Genomic DNA, 11,440 nt, shown 5'->3' on the forward strand with positions numbered 1-11,440 from the left:
ACAAAAAACTAGCCGTTTTTTTTTTTAAAATGGATGTTAGGCCGTGCGGGCCGTGCGGGTCGTGCGAATTGTGCGGGCTGTGCGGGCCGTGCGGGTTGTGCGGGCCGTGCGGGTTGTGCCGGCCGTGCGGGTTGGGTGGGTCATGCGTGCGGGTTGGGTGGGTCATGCGTGCGGGTTAGGTGGGTTGGCTCGTGCGGGTTGGGTGGGTCATTCGTGCGGGTGGGCCGTGCGGGCTGGGTTGTGCCAGGTGGGTCGGGTTAGGTGGGTTCACGGGCTAGGTGTGTCGAATTAAATGAGTCAAAACGGGTTGTGCGATTTGGGTCGAATCAAACGGGTTAAATTGAGCTGGGTTGAAATGGGTTGTGTCGAAAATTTTGGACCCACGACACAACCCGGATTAAATCCGAGCTGTACCGGGCTGTGCCGGATTGAAACCGGGTCGGACCCACGTGACCCACCAGCCGTGCGAGTTAGGGTGGGCTGGGTCCAACCCGGCCCACTGGCCACCTCTAGCACTGCCCAATTCATTCCTCAGATAAACAAAATCTGGGGGCTTAATAGTCTTTTCAAGTGGCATTATAAGGGTAAATGCGTCATTTGCGTTGGATGACCAACTAACTACGGTAAAGTAATAATTGCATGAATGGATGGACAGCTATCCAAAATCAGTGAACTAATGACCACTATATTTGAACATATTTACGAAAAATGACACCAGATTAACAATTTTGTTAATCTAGCATTTCAACTTGTATTTGCCATGATAAAGAAATTATTAAAAAAATAAAAAAATAAATTCAATAGAATTGGGCTTGAAAAAGACCTAATTCTAAAGTTCAAACCCATGCAATCCCGTTTAACGGCGCTCTGAAAACTCCCGCCGACGACAAAGACAACCTCCATCCTCTGCAACAATGGCGTCCAGGTAAACTTTCTCTCTCCTTCTCCTTCTCCATCACCACTCCCCTTCTCACACTCCTCTATAACACTTTCTCTCTCCTCTCAACAGGCGTCTTCGAGCATTCAAGCGATGGATGACCTCAAACGGCATTCAATTCAGCGACGCCCTTGAATTTCTCGACACAGAAAGCGCCGGAATCTGCGTGAAATCGAAATCCGAACTCAAAGAAGGCGACCTCATTGCTACAATCCCTAAGAATGCTTGCTTAACCATTCGAACTTCCTCCGCTTCGCCGATTATTGAAGACGCTGATTTTGATGGGTGTTTAGGGCTTTGTGTTGCGGTTATGTATGAGAGAAGCCTGGGTTCCAACTCTAATTGGGATGGTTACCTTCAATTGTTGCCTAAGTTTGAACCGTTGCCTTTGGTTTGGAGTTTGGATGATATTGATCGTCTTCTTTCTGGTACTGAGCTTCATAAGGTCCTCTTTCTCTCTCCTCTATTCTTACTTTGTTTCATTTGTCAATTTATTATTACAATGGTTATAATGTATGTTTCAGTTTTTAATTTGTTTTCAGAAATGTTGTATTTTGGCAATATAAATGTGTTAGGATCAAACATTTTTACATAGACGGAGTTTGATTAAAAGTATCTGTACCACGAGACTTTAACCTACTAAGCGAGTTATCAAGGCTCGTTTTTTTTTAATCAGCTGTGTTTGCTATGTTTAAGGGTTTGTCTAATTTGATCACATATTGATTTAAGTTGGTTTTTGTTTAGTTAATTGAGTTACATTATCAAATTGTGTTGAATCTTTGGGTTTCATAATTATGTTACTGTATGAAATAGGTAGTTTTTAAGAACTTGTGATGGTTTTGTGTTCAAGTATGTGAAAACAAGGAAATAAGAAAATGGAATTGTTTAATTAGAGTGATAGTTAATCAAATTCAGCTTCCTTTAGAGATTCTTTGGGAAAGCTCATTGTTCTAATAACAAAATCATTTAGTTTCGAGTGATAAGTTCAACTGTATTCTCTACTTATGTGAAACTTTGCTTCTGATAGATTATTTCTGCTTAATACAATCTAGTTGAAGCTCTTGGTTTGTCTTTCTAAATCTGTCTATTATGGCTTGAAGATGGTGTATTTTCGGTTTGTGATGATTTTTGTCACATGTAGGCAGACAATGAAAGAAGACAAGGCTCTTGTCTATGAGGACTGGAAAGAATGCATTCTGCCTTTGATTCACTCAGAAAAATTTGTTATTGATTCAAGATTTTTTGGTGTTGAAGATTACTTTGCTGCAAAAAGTCTTATTGCATCTCGATCCTTTCAAATAGATGATTACCATGGTGCTGGTATGGTTCCTTTAGCAGACCTGTAAGTTATGCACTTCCTCTTCACCCAATGAATGATTGGTTCTGACATATTGCAGTTATCTAAATTGAGTGACAATGGAGAGTTGTTTATATTATTGCAAAATCAATGATAACATTTTGCTTCGCTTGCTTGCTAATCAAATTCACTCATTCATCCATCTTCTCTCATTTTCAATTACAATTACATATATACAAGAAATTTAGATATTTGTAAGTTTTAATGAATAAGAATGCGAAATTCTCTCCTGATAAATAGTTTTAATCACAAGACTGGAGCTGAGGATGTGCACTTCACCACTTCTTCGTCACCTGATGAATCTGATGACAGTGTTTCGAGTGTGACTGATGATGATGAGATTGATAGCAGTGATAAAATCTCAAGTGGAAAATCTTTGTTTAAAGAGAATGGTTTGTCGGGTACTTCAGTGGTACAGAGTTCTTCAGATGGCCCGAAATTAGATTCTGAAGAGACACCAGACAATCCCTTGGTATTAGAAATGATTCTTGTGAAGGATGTCAAAGCTGGTTCAGAGGTTAGCATCTTGTATAGTAATATCTTTCACTAGATAATGCATTGCCATCTGGAATACCCCCCCCCCCCCCCCCCGCCCTCTTTCACTCTTGAATGTGTGGCAATATCCTTGTCAATGAGTTATGAAGGGAGAAGTTTTGACCATTATTGATTTATGGATGAAAACATGGATTTTCTGACTTCTCTTAATTTTTCAGGTCTTTAACACGTATGGGTATGTGGGCAATGCAGCATTGCTGCATAGATATGGATTTACAGAACTAGATAATCCTTTCGACATTATCAATATTGACTTAGAACTTGTGCTTCAATGGAGTTCATCTCTCTTTTCTGGTCGTCACAGCAGAGCAAGACTGTCTTTATGGAGAAAGCTTGGGTATTCTGGCTGTGAAAGCCAGAACTCAGAATACTTTGAGATTTCATATGAAGGGGAACCCCAACTCGAGCTATTAATTTTGCTTTATATAGTCTTATTGCCTGAAGAAACATATACTAAGTTGGATCTCACCTTAGCCTCAAAAGGAAATCCCAGCGAGTCTGATCATTCAAATACATCTAAGGCAGGAAAAATTCTGCAGGGGAAAATATCTGAAATGAGCACTGATATGTTATTGACAAAGAGTGTCCGCAAGGCTCTAATGTCCCTTGCTGATATAAGAGAGGGCTTGTATGGCACTAGCTCATTGGAACATGATATGGAGAGCTTAAGTAAATGTGACTGTAGTATAGATAGGAAGTTGTACCATTCGTTGGTCCTTCGTGTTAGTGAAAGAAGGATCATACAAAAGCTTAGGAATTATGCTGAAGCGGGTGCTAAGTCGCTTAGCAAGGCCCCAAGGCCGCATTTGCGGAAGAAATTGAAATCGTGATACGGTTCACTGATCTTGGGTGAAGAATATTTTGAGTTGCATAAATTAGAGAAAAGGTTTTTCTGAATACATTGTTTGATTGATTCTGATTTCAGCTAGGTAAGCATTCTTTTTGTGTAAGGGTTTGAAAATTATGGTGAATGATCATTCAAACTTAAGAGGAAGCATAATGGAAAGTCAAGTAATTGCCCTTGCAGATTTTGTGAACACACCAATGGTGAAATTTTGAGCCTTATGTGACTCCTACCTTTGAAGGTTGACAAATCCGGTGATCCTGATGTGTATTGATTTCAGATATTTCATTTTGCTCAATTTATATCAGCAGCCCTGTTAATTTTGTATGTTCTCTGTTTTTCATTCCATGCTTTGTGTATTACTTATTTGTTCCAACTATATTTGCTAGTTTAAATTTGTCTTCCTGTTAGAAAGAAACTGTATCGTGTTGAATATGGTTGATTAATTATTTTAATTTTGAAATAATAGTTTTGATTTCCTGTCACCATCCTTTTCTAATCTCTCTCAAATTATTTTTTATTTCCCTTCCAAGTTCTTAGTCCAATCCTATGTATAAAGATGTTATTCCAAACTTAATTGTGCCATCAAAAATCTATTTTAAAAAATTAATATAGAATAAGAATAATATTGCCATTTTTAGTTTTTTTTCTTCTTCTATTTTATTCATATATTGGATATTTTATTTACTGAGGAAATTTTAAAGAAAACTAATTGTAAGAAAAATGAATATACATTGTATACAATATTAATATCTAAAATAATAATGCTTGTTATCCTGCATATATAATAAGACCCATAAGTCTATAACCCATATAAATTTGGATTATTGGTGGACTTTTGAATGCTTTGTTGGCAAAATACTTTGTCATTTATAATAATAGCGAAATATCATTTTCAACAGGATTTTATGATAAATGATGATCTTCTAACATGTTCCTCTTCTTATGCCATAAATATCAACAACCACCCAAACTTCTTAAAATTCCTTCATTTTCAACAGTTGCACACTTGCACAAATCAAAAGAAAATCTTCACTAAAATTCTTGATTAATTCCAAATTGAAAGAAATGGGTGGAGAAGAAAACATCAAAGAAACGTTTTTTGTATCTCATGGAACTCCAATGATGACTATTGAAGAGTCAAAACCTTCAAGAAAATTCTTAGAAAGTTGGAGAGAGAAAGTGTATTCCAAGAAACCAAAGGCTATTTTGGTAATTTCAGCTCACTGGGAAACTGATGAACCTGCTGTAAATTCTGTGGACGTCAATGATACCATCTATGATTTCTATGGCTTCCCTGCTCGCATGTATCAGGTCCTTCTTTCTCCTCCCTTTTTTTATAGTTGGATTTATTTATTTTTTTCGTTTTGTGGGGTTTTAATTTCTGGGTTATTAATTTTTGCAGTTGGTTTATTATTATTTATTTCTATAAAAGGAAATAATTTCATTTTACAATGAATATTGTCTAGGTTATTGAAATGTGTGAGTTCTTAAATTTTGGGAAAAAGATTGGATAATGCAATTATCAGGGTAGTTATAAATGGAATTTGTGAAAGATGGGGATCTCAAATTAGAGTTTTATCTGTTTGTAGTAACTTCTTCAAGGGTATCATTCAACTGTTTTTAGTAGGATATTTGACAGAAAATTTCATTTCTGAATGGATGAAAGATCAACCAAAGGTTATTATTATGTGTACGGTAAGAAACTATGGAGTACTAAGAACCAAATCTCTTGTATGATTTATTCATTTATCAACTGGTTGTACAATAGAATTTACCGGGTTATGTTGCAAATGATTTTATATGATCATTTAATTTTATGCTAGTTAGTAATTCGCGTTTATCACTTGTTTGTATTCAAATGTCCCCAAGGGCCAACTAGTCAAGAAAATCCAAAAAAGTTCTATAAATTCGTTAGGAATATTGTAAAGATTGCCCCTAGCTAATTTTTGTTGTACTTAGTAGTTTCATGTAACTATGTAAGGTAAATTCAATGTATGGTCAACAGTCGAACCTCAAATGGGAATGAAAATTATGTAATGTTCAATACTGTGTTGTCTGTGTACTGCAATGAGGCTTAAGAGTTATGAGCATGAAATCTTATATATCATTCTGAAACGGGGTGTTATATTTGTCAAATTTCGCGTGTTAGTAACTTAGTATGCACTCAAATGTCCGTGTACTGCATACTTACACAAATGCAGTTATTAGGGTGAAAAGTTTTATTTTAGCAATATTTTACTGAGCATTTAATACAATACAGAGTGAGGAATTAGAATGTTAACATACCTTCATTTGGTTTACAGTTCAAGTATCCAGCTCCAGGGTCTCCAGATTTGGCAAAGAGGGTACAAGAACTTCTTACTACATCAGGGTTCAAAACTGTAAACATTGACAAGAAACGTGGGCTGGATCATGGTGCATGGGTGCCTCTGATGTTCATGTATCCCGAGGTTGACATTCCTGTTTGTCAGCTCTCTGTTCAATCGCATTTGGATGGAGCATACCACTACGAATTGGGACGAGCATTGGCTCCTCTGAAGGATGAAGGTGTACTCATCATTGGTTCTGGAAGTGCAACACACCCTTCGAACAGTACCCCTCATTTTTATGACGGAGTTGCTCCATGGGCTACAGATTTTGATCGCTGGCTTGAAACAGCTATAACAAATGGAAGGTAACCTCACTAGTTCTCAGTCTTTTTTAATTGAAATTCTACATGTACAGAATGTTGTGCATGATATGGCACGATTTTATACATGGTTTATTCAATAATGTTCAGAAATGCTATGGTGTCGCGGTTTAGCACATCATCTGCACCTGTTCTGTGCTCGAATCTTGCCTTTTTTTTTTTTATCCATGATGCTTTATGAGGTAGAAAGTGGAAACCTCTCAGGAATTGAGTCAATCTTTATTGTTCTTGTCTTGACTGTAAACTATAATGTCATTGTTCTTTCATGAGTGCAAATTTAGTAACTCAATAAGAAGCATTTTGGTGAGCATAGTGATTAGGGATCCGAGGGTATGTTTCTCTAGGACTGCATAATACACCTTTCGCTTAGACAGAGATTCGATGAAAAACCTTACTATCGAAACATAGGTCTTTACTATGAGTATATAACTATAATTCGCTCTGTTTTTCAGGTATGAAGAAGTGAATAAATGTGAAACCAAAGCACCTAACTGGAAATTGGCGCATCCATGGCCAGAGCACTTCTATCCATTACATGTAGCCATGGGAGCCGCCGGTGAAAACTGGAAGGCAGAGCTCATTCATAACAGCTGGGATCATGGCACCATGTCATATGGCTCCTACATGTTTACATCCAGCTGATATTTACCTTGTTACACTACTGTTGTTTTTTTTAGCCCATTGATACTCTGTACATCAGCGTATAAATCTGTAACAACGGTTAAACTGAGTGTAAAATTCTGCAGATTATGGGATTATATATATATACCCCTCCTGCCCTTTTGATAGTCATTTTTGGTAGAAAATCATGGGAATTAATAAACATAAGTAAGAAGTAGTAAAAGTACATTGAGTATGCAAAAAACTAAAAGGAAAAAAATAATTAAAGTACATGGGAAAGTTTACTTTGCACAAATATTTTTGTAAATAGAAGAGAATTTTGGTAAAAATAATAATATTAATGGTACTTGAAAAAAGCAAATGTGACTAGAGCTGTCAAAAGTTGACCCGACCCGAAATACCGACTCAAACTCGATTATTAACCGACCCATCTGAACCCGAAAAAATGGTGACCCAAACCCGATCTGACACGACCTGAAACCAACCCTAGACCCGAGTATGTGAGACCCGAACCCAAACATAAACTGACCTGGAGATGACCCGACCTGAATGTAACCCGTAAATTAATGACTTGAACCGAACCCAACTTGAACCGAAATTGACCCAGACCCATTTTAATCCGTCAAAACCCGAATTTAACCCGACTTGTTACTAACCTGACTTGAATTCAACCCGACTCGTTCCTAACCTGTCCCGAATTTAACCCAATCTGTTACAAACCCGACCCGAAATCAACTCGACTTGATTGACCTGACCCAAATTCAACCCGAGTTGTTATTGACCCGACCCGAACTAAACCGACAAAAAAAATCAACCCGATCTGTTACTAACCCAACTCAAAATCAACATGACTTGTTATTGACCCAACTTAAATTCAACCCAAATTATTTCTGAGCCGATTTCAAATCACCTTAAATGCAATTTAGACCACCTTATTATTTTTGATCAAACCATTTTGTCTAGGGAGACCAAGTCGGTCAAGGCCAGCAAAAGAAAGGAGTATCATCCTCAAATTTAAGAGTGAAATATAGTTTATATTTGTTCTATGGTCAAAGAAGATAATTAACTTCCTAAATTATAAACTGTAGTTCCCTAGTATATTGGCATATATATTATAGTTAAAGGAAATAATTAGCTTGATAAAAATGATAATTATCTACTTATAGTTAGTTGAACCCGAATATGACCTGACTTGGAAATGACCCGACCTGATTGTAACCTGCAAATTATTGACTTGAACATACCCCGACTTGACTCCGAGAATGACACGACTTGGAAATGACCCAACCTGATTATAACCCGCAAATTATTGAATTGAACCGAACCCGAGAATGACCCGACTTGAAAATGACCCGACCTGATTATAATCTGCAAATTATTGACTTAAATTGAACCCGACTCAAACCCGAGAATGACCCGACCTGATTCTCACCTGCAAACTATTGACTTGAACCAACCCGACTCAAACTCGAGAATTACCCAAACCCGTTTTAACCCGTGAAAAACCGAATTAAACATGACCTATTGTTCACCTGACCCGAATGTAACCTGACCTAAACCCGACCTAAACCCGATAAGAAGTATAACTCGACGTGACCCGACTCAAGCATGACCCAACCCAAACCCGACCCGCATAGGTTATGGAATTTATCCGAATTGACCCGACCCACTCTTACCGACCCAAACCCGACCATTTACCCGAATTGACAGCTCTACCCAAAACCTCCAAAATTTCTCAAAAAGCGTGGATATTAGCCTTCAATTTTGGAATTTTTTACTTTTTTTTCACCCGGAAATAAAAATTGCCGAAATGTTTACCATGGTCCCTAATACCCTCCGGGAGTCCAACTGGCTCGGTGGAACCATCTAATTTGCCTTTAACCGACCAATTTACCGGTTTACAACTTGAACCGATTTCATTAACTCAAGCTTACCACGAACATTTATGACAACATATAATGATCATATATGAATCCAAACGGCATTATATGACCCCGAGATGTATCCCCTAAAATCTCAATACTTTTCGACACTGGGCCCCGAAACGTTCGAAAATTCTCAAAAAGCGTGGATATTATTAGCCTTCAACTTTGGAATTTTTTTACTTTTTTCGTCTGGATATAAAAATTGCTGAAATGTTTACCATGGTCCCAAATACCCACCGGGAGTCCAATTAGGTGGGTGGAACCATCCAATTTGCCTTTAAATGGTAAATTTACCCGGTTTACAACTTGCACCGATTTCATTAACTCAAGCCTATCACGAACATTTATGACAACATATAATGATAATTTATGGTTTAAAACAGTATCATATGACCACGATATGTATCCCCTAAAATCTCAAAGCTTTTCGATACCGGACCCCGAAACCTCAAAAATTTCTCAAAAAGCGTGGATATTAGCCTTTAATTTTGGAATTTTTTGACTTTTTTCGCCAGAAAATAAAAATTGCCAAAATTTTTACCATGGTTCCTAATACCCTCTGGTAGTCCAATTAGGTGGACGGAACCATCCAATTTGCATTTAAACGGTTAATTTACCGGTTTACAACTTGCACTTATTTCATTAACTCGAGCTTACCACGAACATTTTGACAACATATAATGGTCATTTATGGTTTCAAACGTCATTATATGACCCCGAGATGTATCTAATAAAATCTCATTTCTATTCTACACCGGGCCCCGAAACCTCCAAAATTTCTCAAAAGCGTGGATATTAGCCTTTAATTTTGAAAATTTTTGACTTTTTTTCCCCTCGGAAATAAAAATTGCCGAAATGTTTACCATGGTCCCTAATACCCTCCGGAAGTCCAATTAGGTTGGTGGAACCATCCAATTTGCCTTTAAACGACCAATTTAATTACCGGTTTACAAGTTGCACGGATTTCATTAATTCAAGCCTACGACGAACATTTATGACAACATATAATGATCATATATGGTTCCAAACGGCATTATATGACCTCGAGATGTATCTTATAGAATTTCAAGACTTTTCGACACCGGGTCTCGAAACCTCCAAAATTTCTCAAAAAGCGTGGATATTAGTCTTCAATTTTTGAATTTTTTGTTTTGTTTTTTGTTTTTTTTTCATTCAGAAATAAAAATTTCTGAAATGTTTACCATGGTCCCTAATATTCTCCGGGAGTCCAATTGGGTGTGTGGAACCATTCAATTTGCTTTTAAACGGCCAACTTACCGGTTTACAACTTGCACCGATTTACCGACTTACAACGACCAATTCAATTAACTTGCACCGAACCCGACTTGAATCGAAATTGACCCAAACCCGTTTTAACCCGTCAAAACCCGAATTTAACCTGACTTGTTACTAACCTGAACTGAATTCAACCCGACCCGTTCCTAACCCAATCCGAATTTAACCCAACCTGTAATAAACCCGAACCGAAATCAACCCGACTTGTTATTGACCCGACACAAATTCAACCCGACTTGTTATTGACCCGACTCGAATTTTACCAAACCTATTACTTACCCAACCCAAAAATTCAACCCGATCTGTTACTAACCCGACTCGAAATTAAGACGACTTGTTATTGACCCGACCTAATTTCAACCCAAATTGTTCCTGACCCGATTTCAAATCACCTTAAATGCAATTTAGACCACCTTATTATTATTGATCAAAGAATTTTGTCTTGGGAGACCAAGTCGTTCCAGGCCAACAAAAGAAAGGAGCATCATCCTCAAATTTAAGAGTTAAATATAGTATATATTTATTGTATGGTCAAAGTAGATAATTATCTTCCTAAATTATAGACTATAGTTTCCTAGTATATTGCCATATATATTAAAGTTAAAGAAAATAATTAGCTTGATAAAAATGATAATTATCTATTTATAGTTAGTTGAACCCGAACATGACCTGATTTGGAAATGACCCGGCCTGTTGTAACCTGCAAATTATTGATTTGAACATAACCCGACTTGAATTCGAGCATAACCCGACTTGGAAATGACCTAACCTGATTATAACCCGCAATTTATTGACTTGAACTGAACTTGACTTGAACCCGAGAATGATCCGATTTGAAAATGACCCGACCTGATTATAATCCGCAATTTATTGACTTGAACTGAAACCGACTTGAACCCGAGAATGATCCGACTTGAAAATGACCCAACCTGATTATAATTTGCAAATTATTGACTTGAACCGAACCCGACTCAAACCCGAGATTGACCTGACCTGATTCTAACCCGTAAATTATTAACTTGAACCAAACCCGACCTGAATCCGAGAATTACCCTAACCCGTTTTAACCCGTTAAAACCCAAATTAAACCCTACCTACTGTTCACCCGAATTGAATGTAACCCGACCTGTTATTAACCTGACCTAAACCCCACCCAAACCCGATAAGAAGTATGACACGACGTGACCCGACTCAAGCATGACCCAACCCAAAC

General features: G+C 37.5%; 2 protein-coding genes across 5 annotated transcripts; both read left to right on the forward strand.

Annotated features, from left to right (window-relative positions):
* Nucleotides 1–622: 622 nt before the first annotated feature.
* LOC110701365 (ribosomal lysine N-methyltransferase 3-like) lies at nucleotides 623–4,020 on the forward strand. Of its 3 annotated transcripts, XR_002507342.1 has the most exons (6): nucleotides 623–925; nucleotides 1,010–1,382; nucleotides 2,083–2,279; nucleotides 2,535–2,811; nucleotides 3,008–3,778; nucleotides 3,877–4,020. XR_002507342.1 is itself a non-coding variant. In XM_021879019.1 (5 exons), exons 1-5 carry the CDS (start codon nucleotides 915–917, stop codon nucleotides 3,677–3,679), a joined length of 1,530 nt encoding a protein of 509 aa, XP_021734711.1. In that variant the 5' UTR covers nucleotides 623–914; the 3' UTR covers nucleotides 3,680–4,020. The 3 variants fall into 3 exon arrangements, 2 of the variants coding, with proteins under 2 accessions (XP_021734711.1, XP_021734712.1); XM_021879019.1 differs by having other exon boundaries at nucleotides 3,008–4,020; XM_021879020.1 differs by lacking the exon at nucleotides 623–925 and having other exon boundaries at nucleotides 1,159–1,382; nucleotides 2,079–2,279; nucleotides 3,008–4,020.
* A 620-nt stretch (nucleotides 4,021–4,640) lies between these two features.
* LOC110701366 (4,5-DOPA dioxygenase extradiol-like) lies at nucleotides 4,641–7,191 on the forward strand. 2 transcript variants are annotated; one of them, XM_021879022.1, is made up of 4 exons: nucleotides 4,920–5,007; nucleotides 5,324–5,391; nucleotides 6,000–6,370; nucleotides 6,838–7,080. In XM_021879022.1, the coding sequence occupies exons 2-4, from the start codon at nucleotides 5,356–5,358 to the stop codon at nucleotides 7,025–7,027; spliced, it is 597 nt and encodes a 198-aa protein (XP_021734714.1). In that variant the 5' UTR covers nucleotides 4,920–5,007; nucleotides 5,324–5,355; the 3' UTR covers nucleotides 7,028–7,080. The 2 variants fall into 2 exon arrangements, with proteins under 2 accessions (XP_021734713.1, XP_021734714.1); XM_021879021.1 differs by lacking the exon at nucleotides 5,324–5,391 and having other exon boundaries at nucleotides 4,641–5,007; nucleotides 6,838–7,191.
* The last annotated feature ends 4,249 nt before the right edge of the window (nucleotides 7,192–11,440 follow it).

Source organism: Chenopodium quinoa, unplaced genomic scaffold (genome assembly GCF_001683475.1).
Source record: "Chenopodium quinoa cultivar QQ74 unplaced genomic scaffold, ASM168347v1, whole genome shotgun sequence".
Classification (NCBI taxonomy): domain Eukaryota; kingdom Viridiplantae; phylum Streptophyta; class Magnoliopsida; order Caryophyllales; family Amaranthaceae; genus Chenopodium; species Chenopodium quinoa.